Source organism: Phaenicophaeus curvirostris, chromosome 1, assembly GCF_032191515.1.
Source record: "Phaenicophaeus curvirostris isolate KB17595 chromosome 1, BPBGC_Pcur_1.0, whole genome shotgun sequence".
Classification (NCBI taxonomy): domain Eukaryota; kingdom Metazoa; phylum Chordata; class Aves; order Cuculiformes; family Cuculidae; genus Phaenicophaeus; species Phaenicophaeus curvirostris.
In genome coordinates this window covers 85,502,402-85,524,022 of record NC_091392.1, presented here as the reverse complement: position 1 = coordinate 85,524,022, position 21,621 = coordinate 85,502,402, and the positions used below count along the sequence as shown (strand labels likewise).

General features: G+C 39.7%; 1 protein-coding gene across 4 annotated transcripts in view; it reads right to left on the bottom strand.

Annotated features, from left to right (window-relative positions):
* POLQ (DNA polymerase theta) overlaps positions 1-21,621 on the bottom strand; it is a 48,752-nt gene that overhangs the window by 26,409 nt on the left and 722 nt on the right. For 3 of the 4 annotated variants that reach the window (XM_069866817.1, XM_069866825.1, XM_069866840.1), the window contains exons 2-12: positions 20,936-21,066; positions 18,528-18,684; positions 14,878-14,986; positions 12,818-13,037; positions 10,815-10,959; positions 10,571-10,717; positions 9,333-9,545; positions 6,022-6,164; positions 4,391-4,595; positions 3,385-3,527; positions 241-434 (exon numbers count right to left, since the gene is read on the bottom strand). In XM_069866817.1, the coding sequence (XP_069722918.1) occupies positions 241-434; positions 3,385-3,527; positions 4,391-4,595; positions 6,022-6,164; positions 9,333-9,545; positions 10,571-10,717; positions 10,815-10,959; positions 12,818-13,037; positions 14,878-14,986; positions 18,528-18,684; positions 20,936-21,066 (1,807 nt within the window). Of the gene's footprint in view, positions 1-240; positions 435-3,384; positions 3,528-4,390; positions 4,596-6,021; positions 6,165-9,332; positions 9,546-10,570; positions 10,718-10,814; positions 10,960-12,817; positions 13,038-14,877; positions 14,987-18,527; positions 18,685-20,935; positions 21,067-21,621 lie in introns of those variants that run through there. The other variant, XM_069866832.1, reaches the window with a different exon arrangement.

Here is a 21,621-nt window from a genome sequence, read left to right as displayed (position 1 = left end):
GCACCATGATAGCCTAGGACAGAATAGCAAACAAAAGAAACGGAAAAGATGGCTTCCAAAAACATCAGCACAAACATCTCGTGCCAGCAGTGCTCTCAGTCCAGAGCAGACCAGATCCACACTCTCCAGGCTACCAGCTCACTCAGTAAGACAGACATTTCCTGAAAACAGACACAGAGACTGTCCGCTCCACATGTTACAGCCTCTAGTTTTTGCATATTCATACACAGTTGTGGCTACCTTTTGTGGATTGCCATTTGCCTATGCTGTTTCTCTGTTTTAGCTATGATTTTGCCCTTTACAGAGCGAGCCAGAAAGCCTTCTTCAATCCCCACAAGCTCAGCCACACGTTTCATTGAGGCAGGGAGCTTCTCCCATAAGCAGAAGAACTGGTACCAATCAATTGTGGTCCACTCTTCATAGACTGGGGTGACCTAAAGAAAATAAGACAATGCAAAAAATTATTTCAGAGAAACAAACGAAACAGAGCTCTGGGTAAATAAAAATACAGCCTAGGGAATGCGATTGAAACATCCTACCTGCTACACAGTGGCACTGAGTCATAACCATGTACCATGAAGAAAGTAAAAGGCTCTTCTAACCTAGTTTTTAAAAGATTTGTCCTGATGAGATCTGACTCATGGGGACTCTAACGATTAAACCATTTGGAATCTCTGTCAGATTGCTCCTTAAACCCAAGCTACCAGAATATTTTAAGCCGCATCTTTATTCTCTTTTAAGAAACCAAAACATTATCCTTTTTTAACAAAACTAATAGGTATCTACCAACCTCCTAAAACCACTAGCAACCACACAAACCACTGCCACGGCATCTAATAAAGCAGGAGGGAACATGGATTTTGCCAAAATTTGCTGAAGCTTGCATTTGTCTGGAGTACAAGAAATCTCAGCTTTTATTAATACTAACACAAAGGCCATCCACAGCATTCACAAACTTTTAGACAGAAAACCAATTCTGTTACCATTCAGTCCACACAGAGTCAGTTTCAGCATGAGGAGACAAAATGTTTTCTAATCTGTATCAATATACAATCAATTGATTATTTTGAAAAAGCTAAAAGTTATACTAACACAACACAGAATACCAGATGCCTATGTAGTTGTAAATCATCAATGACCCTTCATCTGCTAGGAACTAGAGTTATTAAAGTGGGGGATTGTCGTTTGTCTTTTGTTTTTCTTTGTTTCAGTAAAGAAAACTCTTTTCCTAGCCTAGCAAATACTTACTTCTTTTAATGAACTTTCCTAAAATACAAGGTCTTGGAATTCAGTCTTATATTCATACAAGTAAAAGATTCATGCCTAAGAGAATAAAATATCATTTTAGCAGATAATTTTGCTGTAGCCCATAAGGAACACATGGAGAACAATTCTTGTAAAAAAAAAAAAAAAGCCATCAAAACCACACAAACCTTCCGAAGTTTTTTAGGCTAGCTTAATGGAAAAATCTCTCAAGAACATTTTGTTCAATGGTATATTTGATTTAAATTATCATTATAAGCAAGCTGCTGCAATTAAAATGTACAGAGTAAAAGAAATATACTGCCATCACTCTGTGTACCTCAGAACACAAATGAAATTCATCCCTTTTTTTTTGTTTTGGAGCTGCAAACAGGGAAAAAAATTCACTGGTGCACAACACAAAACAGTCTACTTCACCTAGGGGAAACAGAACAAAACATAATGTGGTCCTCTAAAACAGAGCTATGGGTATATATGGGACACTAGTAGATCAAAGAAAAAATCTGTACATACCAGCTAACAACTAGGCTAATGAACACAGCAAGCAGAGACGAACACTCTTAATCTCTTGTCTCCCCGTCCCCTAGCTCAACAACTTCTGTAACCAACAAACACATTCTCCTTGGAGACTAATTTTTTTTTCAGGCAAGATGTGCAAACTTTGCCTTTGATTTAGCAGCCTGGTAAAGAGAACACACTTAATACTTCGTAAGTTCATGGCTTCTTCTCCAAAGGTCTTAAATAGCATCGCTTAGCTTTTATGTGTACATGCACATATATCTTGACAAACTTTGGGACACTCTCCCCTCAAAATCACAGAATGGTTTGAGCTGGAAGAGACATTAAAGATCACCCAGTTCCAACCCCCCTGACATGGGCAGGGATACTTTTCACTGGATCGGGTTGCTCAAAGCCTCATCCAATCTGGCCTTGAACACCTCCAGGAATGGGGCAGCCACAGCTTCCCTGGGCAACTGGAGCCAGTGCCTCACCACCCTCACAGGAAAACATTTCTTCCTAATACCTAATCTAAATCTCCCCTCTCTCAGCTTAAAACCATTCCCCCTCATCCTATCTCTGCACTCTGGATAAAGAGCCCCTCCTCAGCTTTCCTGGAGCACCCTTTAAGTAGTGGAAGACTGCTATAAGGTCTCCCTTGAGCTCTCTCTTCTCCAGGCTGAACAACCCCAGCTCTCTCAGCCTGTCCTCATAGCAGAGGTGCTCCAGACCTCTGATCATCCTTGTGGCCTCCTCTGGACCCATTCCAACGCTCCATATCAATTTCATGTTGAGGATTCCAGAACTGGACACAATACTCCAGAGGAGGTCTCACAAGAAAGGAATGGAGGGGCAGAATCCCCTCCCTCGCCCTGCTGGCCACACTTCTTTTGCTGCAGCCCACGCTATGGTCGGCTTTCTAGGCTGCAAGCGCACATTGCTGGCTTCTGTTTAGTTTTTCATCCAACACCCCCAAGTCCTTCTCTTCAGGGCTGCTCTGAGTCCTGTCTCTGCCCAGCCTGTAATTGTGCTGGACTCCCCCAGAAAAAAAAAAAAAAGACTTATCACGCTCCTTCCTTTAGCCCTGGCAGCGCCACCAGACAAATAAACTCAATCAGATGTGAATTACACTGTTATTGAACTGAAGAAAGGCCCACCCACAGGAAGAAAGCACTGTAGTTCTCTAAGGCTTTTTGTCCACAAAATAGACGCTGAAACGCCGGAAGTTTTCTGAGCCTCCAAAAATTATCTGAGATGCAGCCTGCTGATCCCAAACACACAACAAAACCGACTTGTTTGATCAACTTCAAATGTCTCTGAAAAATTACCATTATCATACACTCAAACCAAAACTTCAAAAGTTCTGAAAGATTTCAAAGTCAGGAGTCACAACAATGCGCCTAGATGGACATGCAGCACTTACCTACCTACACAACAGACACCAGAGGAACATACTAGTTCTGAAGAACATTCAACTTAGAAACTCGTCTTTGTGAATGAGCTAAGCAAAGCACAAAAAAGAAAAACTAGGTTCATGGAGCCTTCAAGAGCTCTGCAATGCACTTTCTCTGTTGTCCTTATTTTCAGCAGTACAAAATACAAAACACAGAATGAGCAACCTACCAAATAAACAATATGCAAATCATTCTCCAGAACAAAGCTCTTCATAGCTCGCTGCAGGTCAGCAAAGATTTCCATGGCTTCAGTTGGTGAAAGAGAAGAGGAAAGAGTAGCTGAGCCAAGATGCGTTGGATGATAAACCTTTGCTGTTTAAAAAACAAACAAACAAAAAACCAAAATGACTTGGAGAAATATTTTAGTGCAGTTTACATATCATTTTCAGATTGCAATGTATTTTACAAGTATCAATTCTACTAACTTTTCCCAACTACTTCTGCAAGAAAAAACAGCATATTTCTCCATTCTGAAGACAGGCAAACAGAAACAATAAAAGGTTTAGACTTGCCTAAGTCTAAACCAGCCTTTTTCAGAGGACAGATCACAAGCTTGGGTGCTTCTACCTACTCAGACTAACAGTTGTGATAGCTATTTGAACACAAAACAATAGAACCTGCCATCGTGCCTAGGAGTATTCTTTTTTCAGAACACCAAATATTTCTTATCATCTTTTCTTAAGAAAGAAATATAAATTAACCCATAATGGGGATTCTTACTATTACTGTAAGAGTAGCCATTTTAAGAAAACAGTCAAGATCAAGAAAAAGTACAACTTAGCAGCTCTGGAAAAGACTTTCAGTCTCTTAGAATGTACTGGTTCTTCTTCAAACAGACAGAAACCACAGTCTACAGTTTTCATGCACAAACCCTGTGGTAAAAGTATGTCTTATCTAAAAATATTTTGGGGAATTGTAGACTAGGATGCATCAGTCTCAGAGGCGATGTGCAGAGAGATGTCTTCCAAGATCACGTCCATGCAAAAATGTTAAAGTAAGTATAAAGACACCCTCTAGAAAGCTAAAAAATTCTTGACTTGCACGATTTTTTAAAATAAAAACAAAAATGCACAGAAGTCCTCATTATAAAGTTACATTGAACATCTACCCAGCTGCAGAAGATTTACCGATTCAAAACTATTGACTGCAATCACTGGGAAGAACACCAACGTTACCTTTCACATCACTGCTGGAGTCCAGAACCTGAATGAATTCATTTTCCAGCAACCACGCCACACAAGCCTCAATAGGTCCAGCCTGCACTTTGTCTTGTCCTTTCTCTCCTCCCGACTTGCCTTCCTTCAAGCTGGATGCAAGAAGAGTGCAAGAAGCGTAGGTCTGCACATCATCTGGAGTGTTGGCCACTCCCCCTACTATGATCTGTTGAAGAAAATTACTCAGTTCATATTGCCAGAGAAACAGTACAATGGAACATCAGATCAGAAAATTAACAACGACTGATCTAAAAGATACGTAAGTTTTAAAGAACAAATATGAGAAGGGAACATGAGGCAAAGCAACTGCTAACCTTTAAGGTCTTTTATTTGCAAGAAGTTAGACACCTTGAGAAGTAAAAGGACTAAGCTATGACAAAGAATGAATTTTAAGTCTTATTTTGATAGTGGACATGCATAGTAGCAATTCACATCTGAGACCAGTCCGAGGAATTTTGCTTAGCCAACATCATGAAATGCTTTTAAGTAGTTAAAACACAAACTGCAATTTTCTGAAGACAAAAAGCAAACCAGGAAACAGGAGCTCTTGTAAGGTTCTCCAGCATACTTGAGGTTTTTTCTTAATAAATGTGGATGCTATACCTCACTATTATTTTCCTGATTGACTGCGATTTTTTTTTCCCCTTGGATTTTGTTTTCGCTCTGTTTTTCACCTAACTGTTTTTCCCCTGTGAGTCATTTCCATGCATGCATCTTCCCTGAGATAACAAGGTATTTAATCCAAAACTGCCTTTCATGGTTTCAAAGGATTTTTTTTCATGTTCTAAAGCAACACCACCAGAAAGGAACCCTCACCTTTTAGACAGCTCTTATGTAAAAAAATGCATTTAGAAATTCCATTCCCCTGCTAAAAATTCAAAATCTATGGAATCACAACCAGTTCTATGTACCACAGCAGCTTTCACAAGACAGCAGCAGTAGTACAGCAAATAAACCGTAATTAAATAGTCTAAGCTCAGATCGAACCCAAAAACTAGTTTGGAAAAAGAGATAAGCTCACCTAGGTGGAATAACACCTTTTTGATCCTTTTTAGTCCTGTAGGAGCTCTACAGAGGACAGTAGTAGGCAAGATGGAGCTAAATGTTAAATGTAGTTTACAAAATTCTAATAATTTCTGTGCAGAAGAGGTATATACGTTAAAGAGGGAAATACAGGACCCTAAAAGGTTCTACCAATGTCATTGTGGCCCAATTCAGTTTACAAAGCCTCCGAGATCAGTAATTTACAAGTACCTCCCAGTTACGACTGTCAGGTCACACATGAAGTTTGAGAATCACACTTATTTCTGCCTGCAGTTTGAGTATATCTAAATATAAAAGCAAAGTTAGTAACCCTTGTTTGAGTGTGCTCACTTCCTAAGCAGAGACTGAAATATAAGAAACAAAATGCTGAATACTGAAGCAAGGTGGCAGACTCAAGTGAATTTCTTCTGAAGATGCTTGGATTGGCAAGGGAGGACACAGAAGAAAAAGAAAGTGCACAGCAAACATCTGATGGTTTCACAAGAGAAACCATCCTACAATTACCAGAGTGCAAGCACAGTTCTAATCCCTCTCCACATGTCCTGTACCTCAAGTATTGCTCTCTTCATGCTAGAAGCCACACCTTCCCCTTCTCTTCTATGCAAACAACTGCAAACAGGCTTGAGAGTTCCTTGAAGTAGAGCAGTTCCTTTTGATCTTTCTGAAGGCTTGCAAACTAAAATGCTCTCACCTATAGGAAAAGAAAACAAACAAACAAGCAAAATATTAATGGCCCTAGTATTGCATTTTAGCACTGTAACAGCTACATCCAGCTCATCAAGGATATATTTTTGGAATACCTAGAAAACTAAGTATTTTTTAAAAATTTGAATTTTAAAAAAACAGAGAAAATCCTTTACAATCTTAAATAATGTATATCTATTGCTATGCAAGAACTCCACAGATGCATAATACTTAAGAACTAAAAGCAGAGCAAACTTCACAGTGACATTAGGCTGGGCAGGGTCTTGCCAAGTCAGCTAAGAAGCTTTCGTAGCCTCCCTGCTTTGCTGCTGAACCACTCTCACTTCTTGTTCTGGAATTGACTTGAACTATAACATACAGTGGCATCAATTTTTCTTCTGGTCTATGTTATTAAACTGAAAAGATTCTCAAAAGCAAGAAGAAAACATAAAAGTTGCACGGCACTTTTGATAGTTCATGTCAAGTCAACCAGCTTCCACTCCCAAATGCAATAACGCAGATACCAAAGTAATTCAGAAACCTAAAGTTACTGATCTAAGCAACTGTGCATTCTCTGAACTTCCATATACATACATACACACACAAACACACACATAAAATCTTAAGTATTCTGAAAGGTTTCCACCAAAAGTACATCTAAACATACCTTGCCTTAAAATTCTCTGTCAGACATTGTAGAGTTAATCCCTAACTACTGAAATTCTGCAGGAGACAAAAAAAGGTCTCGGAGCCATGAAATAAAAATAAAAATAATGGGGCCAATCCCTTTAATGAGATAATAGTACAGACTGCCCTTGGAAAATACAGTGGTCACATAAAGGAGATTTTGTTCAACAAAGCTATTACAGAGAAACTAGGATCTTGGGAGACCCAGCTAGTCAGAAGCTGGTACAGCATAAATGAATTAGGAGTAGGATAAGCTTGTCTTTGACTAAGAAGAGAGCATTAGACACGGATTAGCTGTAGAGCAAATATCATGACAGGTTTATTATAACTTGTTAATATTGAAGTGCATGTAGTCTGGACATCAAGTTAATTTGGGTAATGGGTATCTTAGTAAGATCCTAGGAATGTTAAGTTATGATAAGACCATAGGCATGGTAATGCTGCAGTAATTAACAAATTCAGAGGTAATGAAAACACAACTGCACTTAAATTTAATGAACAGAATGCAGTGTAGGTGAGCAACCAAATAGAGTTTAAACATGATTACATAAATTAATTACAGGATGAAAGATATGCTCAGAGAAGGTGTTTCTGGGATTTTTTTTATCCTGCCACGTCAAACTTTTGAAATAAGTTGACCATGTACTTTTGCCAAAGCTGAGAACACAGAAGATAAACTGCCTGTAAGGAATGATTCGTGAAAGCAAAGCTTAGCTTGATTTTAGCAATAATGAATGTTCAATTCTTTCATATTTGGGTTCAGATGTGACCAACAATTGCCTCTGAAAACTTAGATTTAACACATTGAAAAGTTAAACAGAAGACGGGTATCCACTTGCCTCTGCGTTATCTGAGAGCCATCCAAGACTTAGGGGAAACCTTTTCCCAAGATGTCACTGACAACTTAAAGCGAAGAACAGCCACTTACTAAACAGTATTCTTTTATTTTAAAAAAATAAAGGAACTATGCTGTTCTAATACCCCTTATTGAACATTTCAGATGAGAAGTCTAGGTTAGCATTAGACTAGAGAAACACCAGACTGGCTAAATAGGCATAAAACTCCATTAAAACCAAGAAAGGCCCTTTTTTTTTACCTGTTCTATTTTGGAACATGATAGTTTTGGTGAATGTAAAAGTAATCAAATTTTCTAAAATTATGTTTTTAAATTTCTATCAAATCTAAAAAACCCAAAAAATTTCAAAAAATCAAAACCTGAAACAATCCAACACTATGATCTGGGAGGCGAGGAGGAACTCAACTGAACAGAATACATCTTCTGTCTACCAGCTGAATTTCGTATCCACCTAAGGCACTTTTTCCAGCTGAAGTTGCTGTCCTCCAGTCTCCCTACCCTGTGAAAGAGTAGCAGCTGGTAATGTAGCTTTATGTGCTCATCCAAAAGACTGCAGAGTGGAAAAAAACGGTACATTCACGAAGCTCATCAGCATAAAATCAACTGCTTACTGTGCAAAACACAGTCACATCAGAACTGTCAAAAAAGGCTACTAATTATTGTAACTTGAAGGGAGGAAAAAAGAAACTTCAAGGAATAATGTGATTTTACACCTGCCAGCTACACTCAAATGGCAGTCTGGAAGATTTCAAAATACAGCATACAGCTGCCCTTTTCTTTAGCACATAGGGATAGCTTACAGAGATATAGGTCGCAAAATGCTCTGTTGCCATGCTACTCTTACAAAATTAGAAAGTTAAATGTAAGAACAGTCTGCTTACAAAGGGTTCCAGCAAGCACCAATCAAACCATCAGAAGGGCAAATCCCACCTCCTGCTTTTGATGAGCTTCTTATTTTCTACTGGCTTTAGACTTGTATAATGCATTTTTTCCAACTATCATCCGTGAAGATACATTTCTAATGCAAATTAAAGTAACAGGCAGGATTATTTTGCCGAACATCAATCATGAAGACACTATGTTACCTATGAACTATTGTTCATATTTCCCTGGTTCTCTGTCACATTACTGCTTTCAAGATCCATAAAAGTTATAGGTAAGTTTAGTGGAAGTTTAATAAATCCAAATCAGAATTTCAGACAACAGAAGAACTTTGTCAAACTATGACTGCAGACTTGAAATGTTTTTCTTACGTTTTAGGCCTGTCCAATGAGAGTTTACTGCAAGCTTCCTCACAGAAACTGTAGACACTTTCATAAACTAACCACAGATCATGGAATTAAGGCAAATGAACAACAGAGTCTTAGAAGCTAACAAGAATTCAAAGGAGAAAACAGCCTGTTCCTGAAGTAACTGCCACATAAACACCAAAGTATGTCTCAAGCAGTGAAAAGGATCCCCCAGGAATTACAATTCTTACTCCATTAATACCAAACAAATTCATCTTGATTAACTTAATCATACTGAATACCAAAGGAATTCATCACGATTAGTCACTCATTGCAAAGCACTGCTCTGGATTTAATCAGGTTAACACTGTTTTTAAAGAACATTAATAAAGCCTCTGCTTACCCTCTGTGTCGACTCCTTTCCTGCCAGCCCTTCCAGCCATCTGCTTGTAAGTGAGAATGTCTAGCAGCTTGCCACCAAACATGGGAGTTCGTATAATTACGCGGCGTGCAGGCAAGTTCACTCCAGATGAGAGCGTAGAGGTTGCTGCTAGGACTCTAATCAAGCCCTGGCGAAAGGCTCCTTCAATGATGTCCCGTTCGTCAAAAGTAAGACCTGAGGAGAGATGACTTTTAAGCAAACCTGGTAAGACTGCATTTAAGAGCTGGTAATATTACTGTCAAGCAAGTGGAAGAATAAACTTAATGAACATTTGATATTCCAGACTTGCAACAATAGTTCAGTTAACTTCCTTTGAACCATAAGTGAAGCAAAATTTCACCGTTAATTTTTTGTTATTTGATTGACAGTAATACTATTGTAGCAAGATGAACAACTATTTACTACCTATCTACAAGCACTGCAAGTAGATAGATAGACAGACAGATAAATAAAAAGAGAAAACTGGATATAACAAACACAATAAAGAGCTAGGATTTAGCCATTTGCCATCCCGACCCTGGAATCCTTCTTTATTATTTTCATTTAATATGCATCCTTCTACATTTCCTTAAGCGCTTCAGGCCAATTTTACTCTTGAGAAAGAAATTCACACTCAACAAGCATTTGGAATTACTCCACCTACACATTCAATGCCATAGCTACTGTTCTATCTTTCCAGAGTCAGTCCTTTGTCTAAGTGGATCAACAGGTGACATAAGTAGGTAACAGTGTAAGTAAGAAACAAAAGATCTAGCCAGAAGCATTCATGGCATGTGCTCCTTTTATTCTGATTCTCATTGTTGCTCTTCTTAATACTGAACTAGATAAGTAAATAGAAGTTAAGGAAAAGGGTTCTGAAATAGTCCAGCAGCTTTAGGGACAAATTGAAAATGCTGGGGCTACAAATCAGCTAATTTTTCAGGCATTTCACAGAAATAAATTAAAATGTATTTAAAATGTTGTTGTTATCCAACACAACAGAAAGAAGATTTATCATAACAATTAGTGAATTATAGTCTTTGGCCACAATAAAAGAATTTCAACTTTACCTCTAACTGTGAGACCCTAGAAGCATTTTAATTCAGTCATAAGCTACAGAAGGCTTCAAAAAGCAGCTGGTAAATTGCTGATAACTACAGCAAAAGGAACCCATACGACTTGACCATTAGAGAATACAAGACCAAGATATTCAAGAATACCTGCATGATGAAACGCCACACCCCATGGCAAAGTACGTTGGAGCACAGGGTCCAGGCCTGAGACAGAACGCTTTAGCTGATCCAGAACCTCATCCATCCCTTCTCTGTCCACAACCACTGGGGTAAGGGCTGAGTTTTTTGCAGAACCTTGAGAGAAAAAACATTTTTATAGTTTCCACTAAAATTAATTTTCATTCAAGGCACTGTGACTAATAAAGTCTTCTATTAACTACTTTTCTCTTACTCTCAGCCTGTTGCAAACTGTAGAATTCCCTGGCAATGATGTCTGCCAGCTTCTCACACCAGTTCTTGGATGGACAGAACAGTAGGACTGAATGGCCATCACAAACAGTCTCATAACACAGGCTCACAACGTGGTCTTCATCTCCCTGAATTGAGACAAAATATTTTTCAATGCACTCTCACTCTGAATGGGGTTTGTAAATGCTGTCATTCTTCTGTGTATAGGAGGAATCTTCTACTTCAAGTAAGAAAGAGGAGCAAACAAAGGAGATGGAATTCCGTTTTCTTAGCTTCTGTCTTGCTTTAGGAAGTCCAAGCACTACTATGACCACACTATTAAGAAAAGCCATGAATAAATCTAAGATTTTTATGTCTTGCTTTCCTAACTCTGTTTCTGAATGAAGGCCACACAGTGCACAAAAAAATCGCTGCAACCTCCATGTTGTGGCAGTGGGGAAGAACTAGGAAAAGCCCTGACGGAAAACACCCTCTACAGTAACCAAACAAGACTAGGATGTCTGAACTAAAAGCATGCAATGTAGTAGTCTGAGCATCCCCAAGAAAATCCACCTAGCAAGCAATGCTGACCAGAGACTGCAAGTGTTCAGGGCACAGTGGAAGGCTTCTAAGGATACTTACAGAGATGTGCATGCAAAACCCTACTGTTTACAGCTTGACTTTTGGTTTTAAAATCCTTCTAAGCCAGATTCTCTTCCGGCAAGCAGACCAAAGAAAGAAAAGAAAAAAGGTAGGCATACAGTAAGAAATAAAAAGCACTAAAATGCAAATGAAAACAGGGGAGCAATGACAGGAAGAGTATTTACATATCAAGAGCTCAGTAAGGATTCAGATAAATTCAGCAGAAGAGGTGACAGCATTGAGTTCCTGTTCCTGGGCCAGTGTGAGGCACAGAACAGAGGTCTGAAGGTGTAGTTCAGAATATTTCAAGCCCAAGAGGATCACCTAGCCTTATTAAATAACCCAACTCCCTTAAGTTGTTGAGTCGTGAGCCTAGTTTAGTTCTCTCTCGCTTGATTTAGTAACTATTCAAAGCAACTACTCAAAAAAATACCCAGAAAAAGGAGAGGCAACATCACCTTCTCAATATGACCACATAAAACCAAGCTTATAGATATTCTTGTCACAAGCATTTCCTTCTGTTTCTAGGATCCTTTTTCATTGCCGTGCCACCATGCTACTGATAAGAGAACACTTGCAGACACTGAGAACTGGGGGCAAAATATTCCAAAATATGGCTGGCATTCAGCACTTATTGTCCAACCTCTACACCAGTGTTACACAGATCAAGTGAAAGGACTGGGAAGAGAGTTCACCCTTCAAAGACTCCACCTAAAAGAAGCCTACAAGTAGGAAGTGCAAATTTCCTATTTCTATCAATTTGGTTCTTCCAAATCACTAGAATACTCTACTGTTAACTTTTCATATCCTTTTGAAATGTGTAAAAATGCTAAATACTGAGAACAGATCCAGAAGAATCAGGATGGACATCTGTTTTCTAATCACTGATAGTATTAGAACATTTGACAGTTTAAATAAGCAGATTCAATACCATATTTTAATGCAAATACACTCTCCCAATGATTATTGCAAATTCCTTGACTTAACTAGGAAATATTTACCTTCATTTATGAAGGTGAAGTAGATTCCAGGACACAGGACAGAGTGATGGGTAAGGGGAGAATCAAGTTCTTTATAACCTGTCAAGTGCTCCGAGACAAGATAGCTGCCAAGTTTGTCTTCAAGTTAGATTCAAGAAACCTCAAGAACTCCACCAGAATGAGTTTGTTTTCTCTCGCTTTTTTTTGTTTAAATCAGTAGAAGACTAAAACTAATTATCCTGAACTTCAGCATATAATCTATGAAATAAACAATCAAGTCATGAATGTCATCTATTAAAAAAATAAAGACATAGCAGTAGCTGTCTTTGTAACTTCAGTTGTACAAAAGATCTTATCCCGAAGCCACTGCTCAGAGTTTTGTTACCTTCAGCTGAAGCTTAGGATGGAATTCTCGCACTAAATTCATGGAGGAGTTATAAATGTTGCTGCCAATTTTCACCCATTCCTTGAGGGGCACAGGTCGAAAATCCGTACAGTATAGCTCTGCACCTAACCAGGAGGCGAGAAGTTCCAAGTTAGGGAGGGTAGCACTCATGCCTATTATCTGTATCCCATCAAAACTGGGACCTGGCATCTTCACCTGTCTGAAAGAGGTTAAAAGAAAACGACAGTCAGTGACAACACAGGTAATTGTTCTAGAAAACAGGATTCAGAAAAACTAACTCAATCTACTTCCTTCCAGAGTCTAAAGTTCAAAGGTATTTTTTTCAACTTTTTGAGAAAGAAACACGCAAGCCATACTCTACTCTTAGCAAACACAATGTCAGGTTATGCATTGGTAACAAGATAATTCAACTCTTCATCATTTTGAACCTAACCTTTAAGGTTCTTTAATGAACAGCAGCCATAAAATGACCACATATTTGGAGAAACTGAATAAATCAACTATTTCCCCGCCATTAACAAAAATAAGGAGAATAAAAGAATGGTCCGGTCTCCATTGCAGTCTTTCTAAGCTTAAATGCCTTAACTAAAACACTTCCATTTGTTTCAATTTCAGGACAAATAATACTAGACTAAGGTCTCCCTAGAAGTGACAACCAAAGCCTTTAGTTCAGCAAAGAAGAAAGCAGCTTCAGTTCTCAAAGTGCTGAACAGCAGCTTCCACTGTAGTCAGTGAGAAGTAATGGACTCTTAACAGACCTGAAAACAGAAACCATTAATTTAGATATCCATAGGTATATATTTTAATTCAGGCTTTTACAGCCACACAATAGGGGTCCTTTACGCTCCTAAGGCTACATTTAAAACAACTCATTTGGATTGCACTGAGCCACAAATTGAGACTTTAAAAAATAAAAAGGTCTGACAAATCAATATGAGCTCAGAAACAGCCTGAACCTTCTTAGAAGATCCTGGTAACCCCGACAAAGACAAGATAGAGGAAACAGGACCACTCAGAAGCTAGAGTTAAAAAGGCCAGTCACTGACAGAAATAAAGATGTGGAGGCAGACTCTCTTTTATTCAAGCTCTTCAAGCATTTGCTAGTACACCTCTGCCATCTAGTTTGCAGTTTTCTCCCCCTAAAGCAACGTTTGACCTTCAAGGATTAAGAACATTCCAGCTCCACAACACTCACTGACTAGGGCAGAGAAAAATGTGCTGCAGAATTTTTTCTAGGTCTGCAAAAGCCTCACCAAGAAGCAAAGGCACCCACACTGGCAATGACCATCAGAGAATATTCTCCTGGGGCAAAGACACAGCTTTATACTTCAGTGGGATGTCTAGCTAACCACTTAAAAGCTCTTAAAAACAGTCTGTGTTCAGAGCAGCTGGACAGTTAGGTGTTGAGGATCTAGATACAGAATTCTTAAAAGCCTCTAAAGCTATTCTGAAACATTTAATCTGTTACCCAGGGTCCAATCAGTTGTGCTCAAGACAAGAAACCATGCAATCATTAGGTTACCACATGATATAAGCAAAACCACAGATCACCCTGAGCAGTGCTAACTAAGCAAACTACTGGCACACACTCTTAAGTGTTCTGATCAATCCATTATTGACAAGTTAACAGCATGCTCACCGTTCCACCATACCCGAACATTTCAGTAGGAGAAAAACTCGATTTCATGAAACACTGAAAAATTAAGCAGGGCAAGACTACTAGCAAAAGCATTAGAAGAAATCCAAAGTTTTAAAAAAAAATAGGCTAAAAAGTAAATGAAAGCTTCAGCCTTATTTCTTTTCCCAAAAGAACGAATCCCACGGTAGGACACAAATTGAAAACTATGAGGAAAAGAGGTTTTGACTACAACAGCAGGCCCCTGAGAGGTGGTATGATGAGACCTTAATAACCAAAATAGTCTAGGTCATCACTGTCAAAAACCCTTCAGCTAACCCAAATTTCTAGCCACCCAGAAAAACAAAATATTTAGAGCCATCCATAATTTAGCACTAAAAGACAAACATCCTGGTCTACCCACCGTCTTGAGATCTTCTCTGTAAGATATCTAACTTTGGTCAGAAGGAGTTCCAGCAGATATCCTCGATGAGAGTCCCCGAGCATGTGCAACTCATCCACCACCACCACTCCTGATAAAAAGAAGCACTCGAGTTATTTCTGACAATACTTCAAACTAAGAACGGATAGCCTCAATCCTTTTGAATTTCACACAATGAAGAGAAATTTAAATTCACAAATCCATCTGTGCTTTCCGACACTGCTATGGCTTCTCTCTGTCACTGATTTGTCTAAGAGACACAAATCACCACCAATGTCATGATATTTCACACTCCCAACAGCCTCATACAGACAATCAGCTTAAAAAAAAGAAAAATTAATAGGTTGAGTTGTTAGCCTGGCCACCATGCAAAACAGTATTGCAGCATCTAAACTGTAACCTCTCGGCAAGCAAAATCCCCCAGGCTTCTCAGTACCTGGAAAGGAACTTTCCAGCACCCAAATGAGCTAGTCGAAAGCTTTGTTGTCATTGTTATCTTAGGTAAAAACATCATTCTGTACTAACACAGTAATGTCAGGAAAAAAAACTAGAGCAGATATGATTACACTAGCATAGCCTGCTTCCTGTTGTATCTTTTTCTGCTAACCAAACCTTAATGAGCTCTACTTTGCCTTTCTAATGAAAAAAATGCTTACATGACTGCTCTGCTGTCATCCTGACTCCTGCAAATGACTTTTTCATCTGTTAGCCACCTCCATCAAATTCCTAAGATGCATAGAAATACTGAAAAGAATAGCACCTAAAAAGCTTTCTGAGTGTCAGCAGCTGGACACAAGAGACCAGATTAGGGAAAAAAACCATAAAACCACTACAACTCAGCCACCCAGGGCAGCTCCTGCCCACATCCCAACCGGCAAAACTAAGTGCCCTTTCTGGACAGTTGACAGGGTCACAGGGACTTGGAAGAGGCTGAAGGAAGGTGAAGGGAAAAAAAAAAAAAGCATTGCAGAGGGGACACCAGGCTTCATTAGTTCTGCTGCAGTAGAATTTTTTTTCCTCTGTGGTGCAGCTATGCAATATCTCCCTGTTACAGCTAAAATAGCAGGAGCTTAAAGGCAAATGTGACCTCATATTATCTGTTTCAATGCTATTTTTCCTTCTTATTTTTTTTCTCTCCTTCCTACATATGTTCTTTCTCTCTCCGTCTGTTTTCTCTCCTCTTCCTGTTCAAGTCACTTAAGTTAGAAGAATGCTGCACTGCTTCATCAGTCTCTTTTACAAACTCCCACCCTTCCAGCTACTGTCTTCCTGCAGTTCCTCTATTTTCTGCTTGCTTGTAAAAAACAGTAATTCATTGGTCACCAAATACATATTTATTCAGTTACCAGAAAATGCTTCTTCCTGCTTCCCTGTACAACAGTCTGTCTGAATTCTTCCAGCAGCTGAGATAGGACAGCGTACTCAGATATTTACCAAAGTAAAACTCGTACAAGCTACCTCTCCACTTTCTGCACCAAGCAGCAGCTCATTTTGCTTCCTGGAATGAAGCACAGAACACTAGTGGTGCCTACTGGCCAAAACACAGGGAATGCTGCTATTTGTTGTACCAGCCACTTTTTCTATATCTTCTGCTTCTTCTGAGCTATAATAAATATTTAAACTCACGCTAAACCCATGTGCTGTATTACCCTGGCAGTCTACAAGCTGGTGAGACTCAGCTGTGACACATGTACAGGGCTCTCCTCTACCCAGGCTGTATTCCAAACACAGCTCCTGGCATAACACAGCAGGACCAATTGAGCAACCAGTATTTTTCCCAAAGCTATGCTCATCTTAAAATGGAATTGCAGCCAAGCAGGACTACAGGTCCCAGCATGCAATGGTATTTTCTACTCAACAACAAGCTCCAGTGCAGGTGGGGGCAGAATTTTGTCATACTGCATTGCTACTGAAAATGAGGCCAGCCTCAGTCTCCTATTTCTGTCGGCAAACGAGGTGTGTACCTAGAAGGCTCCTGAAAAAAACCTACAAACAAGTACCTGAGAGCTATCACATGTTTACTGTAGAATAACTAGGCTGTTTTATGTCCCCATCCTGTTTAAAATAAAAAGTTCTGAATGACAGGCAGGGAGGATTTGATTATTTTTTTTAAAATACAATTAAGCTAGTATTTTTTTTATTTCATGTTTAAATTAAGAAAAGATACAAGTTAAGTATCACAGCAGCACATTACAAATCCATTCGCAGCTGACATGTTGAGAAGGCAGCAGATTCTTCTCTAATCCGCTTTCCTGAAAGTTTCTTTAGCATTAGTGTCAAGAGGCTGAACAACAAGAGTGTTGCATCTTCTCCTGTGTACCTGGATGTTCAAAACTGACATGCATTATATAATAATTACCACACAAAATTGCTTTTAACTGCTTCTTACAGCAAAGAGAGCTCTGCCAGGCAGAGGATCTGAGCTTCTCTCAACAAATTCCAGACCTATCAGTAGGGGGTTGACAGCAACAAAAGGAACAGCTCAAGCTTGGGATGGCATCTAGCCAGAATTGCAGTCATCTCCCGATAACTCATCTCAAAAGATAAAACACCCTCGTTACAAACTGGTCTAAATTTAGAATTAATGAGACCATGAGGTAAAACGTTGCTGTTTCATATAGACTTGCTTTAGGTGAGGTAGAAGTGCCATTTTCATCTCATGCCTGTATTTTGCAGCTTCTGTGAAAGTTTATCTCCAAATAGAAAATGTGTCCATTTCTTACTGATTTTTAAATAAAAATTAAAAATTAAATTGAAATAAGAATATAAATTAAAGAAAAAAACCCACATTTTTACCCTTATTCCAGTTATATGGTCATATTGGGGCACAAGGGAAGTGGAGGGTTACAGCAGAGGTGTTTTCAAATAGTGAAAGAAAAACCTCGTGCTTTAGAGAGGTATCGGTGTTGAAGACGCATTTCAAAGGCAAATCTTGTAATCAGTTGGCTGGTTATACTTATATGACTCTTTCCAGGTGCATCCATCTTAGAGAGCACAACAAAACGTAGGGATGGAGTGGAGGTTCCGACGAAAGAGATTTGGCATATCTCTAGCTTCTAAGACCTAGGATCAAACCAACCCTCTTTAAAACACAAAAAAACCCCTAACCTAAGTAGCCCACCATCCCAGAAGGGCTTTATCAGCACTGGATCTTGGGGTGGTGAATCTTTGCTATTTTTGTTTTATTTCCTCCTTATTTTCCTCCTTTCCTTCTTTCTTCCTGCTCCTCGTTATTCCTACCGGGAGCCTGATAAGTTGACATTTCTCCTGTTCCCAAGATTTTTGCCTGTGAGAATAAATATCTTTTAGATCAATTGCTGGTGTTATTTTTTACCTTCATCAGCTGGGAGGAGTGCCTACATTTACAGAGAGGACCCAGGTCCCATCCCCCCTGTTCCAGACTGGGTCACTTCGTGGATTGTCACCTATGTCTGACAAACCGAAACCTGCAGCTTCTGCCTATTCATGCCAGCTGCTGAGCTACACAGAACAGTCCTGGCTGCCTTTCTCAATCCAAATCAGAGGTCTAGCACATACAGAACTGAGCAAATACAAAGTATGCCATAATTTCACATGTACTCTGAGTGTGTCATGAACCTCACCCTCACAACAGTCAAGCCTTAGCATCTTACCCAGTGAGTCCATTTTGTTTTCTTCTATTAGCTTATTGATGAGACCGTTGGCTTTCTCAATGGTGCAGACGGCAACATCCAGGTCAGAAAAACGTCCAGCAGGAGCCATGCTTCCCATGTAGCCTTCAACTCTCACATCCACCTCCTGAAACAGGGTCTGTTTTCCACGGACATGGAATGTCACATCAAGGTTACAACTCTGAATTCTGACCGATGGAATCACATAAAAGCCTGCATCCTACAACCATAATGTCTAGAATTTACAATTCCAACTGATCAGATTGAAGCCATAGCTCAGGTAGTTACTGCTATTTTTTTTTCCACTGTCATTTATTTTTTCAAAAGCAGAAGCCACACAGTGCACGTTGCAGGATAATGTGTACATAATTGAGTAAGAGATGGGGACTGTTTTGTATACAAACATTTACTGTAAAAAAGGTTAGAGAACCCACAGTGCAACAGTTTGTAACACCAGTGGGTTATGCACAAAGAAGCCTTGATGCTGAGAAATCCTGGGCAAAAGCCAAATGTGGGACCCAAACACAAAGATGTTGCACCTGCTACTGCAAGTCAAGAGAAGACTTCTTTTCTTCTATGGCTTATTACTCCAGTGCCAAAGCTTTGGCACATTAAACCCTGCATTAACAAAAGGTACAAATGTTTAAACCAGATAGGTAGGACACCATATGATTTCAAGTCTGTGCAGCTATGGATAAACCTTAGGCCAGAGCAGCAGAACACAGCATCAATAATCATCCAGCTCTAAAAGATTAAAGAAAAAGCACGTCTCCATTTTCAGTTACTACAAAGTAGCTTTTGCACTCAGATTTCATAGAATCATAGAATCATAGAATAACCAGGTTGGAAGAGACCCACCGGATCATCGAGTCCAACCATTCCTATCAAACACTAAACCATGCCCCTTAGCACCTCGTCCACCCATCCCTTAAACACCTCCAGGGAAGGTGACTCAACCACCTCCCTGGGAAGCCTCTGCCAGTGCCCAATGACCCTTTCTGTGAAGAATATTTTCCTAATGTCAAGCCTAAACCTCCCATGGCGGAGTTTGAGGCCATTCCCTCTTGTCCTGTGCCCTGTCACTTGGGAGAAGAGGCCAGCACCCTCCTCTCTACAACCTCTTTCAGGCAGTTGTAGAGAGCAATGAGGTCTCCCCTCAGCCTCCTCTTCTCCAGGCTAAACAACCCCAGCTCTCTCAGCTGTTCCTCGTAAGACCTGCTCTCCAGTCCCTTCACCAGCTTTGTTGCTCTTCTCTGGACTCGCTCCAGAGCCTCAACATCCTTCTTGTGGTGAGGGGCCCAGAACTGAACACAGGATTCAAGGAGCGGTCTCACCAGTGCCGAGTACAGAGGGAGAATAACCTCCCTGGACCTGCTGGTCACGCCGTTTCTGATACAAGCCAAGATGCCATTGGCCTTCTTGGCCACCTGGGCACACTGCTGGCTCATGTTCAGTTGCTGTCAACCAACACCCCCAGGTCCCTCTCCTCCAGGCAGTTTTCCAGCCGGTCTTCTCCTAGTCTGTAGCACTGCACAGGGTTGTTGTGCCCCAAGTGCAGGACCCGGCATTTGGCCTTGTTAAACCTCATGCCATTGGACTCTGCCCAGCAGTCCAGCCTGTTCAGATCCCTTTGCAGAGCCTCCCTACCCTCCAGCAGATCAACTCTTCCACTCATTTGCACCATTTCCTAGCAATTTGCAAGGTTAAGATACCATCTCAGTTTATTGAAACCCAAAATGTCTTAAATGTCAGAAACCATAACAAAAACGCCTGCTGTTTTTATATTTGGTTTTCGTAATTGCTGTTACTTTGACATGTTAGCTGATGGAAACAATGTTTGATATGAAAGCCTTTCAAGAAAAGGTATTTTTGTTTTAAAAAAAGACTGTTCTCACTGTAATTTTGTTTTTAAATAGCTGGGATGAGGAAGCCAAGACATAACCACATTCTGTCAGAACAAATTTTTAGCAAAGTCAAAGGGAAATCCAAGGCACACAATTCTGATGGAACATCTCAAGGAAAACATCCTTTCATCCTTTCAGATAATGCTGACATCTTCGCGTCATAGTTTTTCAGACACAATATCTAATTAGAAAATTCCTCTAAAGTATGTACATGTGAACAAATGCAAGTAACAATGTTTTAAAATTAAAAACTGAAATAAAATGTTTTAATCAAGTCCTTAAAATTTTTCCAAGTTTCCCTTTTTGGCTAAAGCTTTCTTTTTTTATCACCAACTTAGAACAAAAGCAAATTTTAAAGTATCTACAAATCCCTTCTGAAATAACTCTGCAAATTTTTTTTCCTCAAATCCATTCAAAAACTTCAGTTTAAAAAATGTGACCCAACAACTACAACCCATAAACTTTACCTCCTTGAATGCTACTTACCTGCAGGTAACGTTTTTTTTCCTTGGCCACAGAGACAAAGGGAAGGATGAGAAGAGCTTTCTTACGAGTCTCTAGGACTCGCTTCAAAATAAGCAATTCTGCAACAAGAGTCTTTCCAGCACTGGTGGGAGCTGGGGAAATAAAGAAAAGAAAAAAAAAAAGAAGCAGCTGTTTTTTCTTAAGTTAGTTTTAAAGTTTTAAGAAAATAAACCAAGGAACAAGCACCATAAAGCAGTTGCTGGAGAACTTGGGGCAGGACTTCAACTGATGTTCCTCTCCCACAGATACAACCCTAACCCCATTTGCAGTTAACCCCATAAAGCATCAAGAAGACTGCAAAGTATTTCTCTTCTAGTCTCTTCCATCATGCTACCAAGGCTTCTGTTCTCACCTCTACTACAGAAGCAACAGCAGTTCTGAGAAAAGAGGAAAAAAAACACCTCAAAAAAACCCCAAACACACTACATCCCTTGGTTGGACAGGAAGGCTCAGCCACCACCTTACTGACCTAGCCCCGAAACATACTAACCTCTTCAGTTTGGTGAGCATTGCTGTTTGCCATCTATCATTCACCAAAAACTATGGAAGAGATGCCACATTCCGAGGGACAGCCATTACCAGGCAACAAAGCCCCAAGTCTCCTTGAACTGAGTAAATAAAACTCAAATCCAAGCCTAAAAAAAATC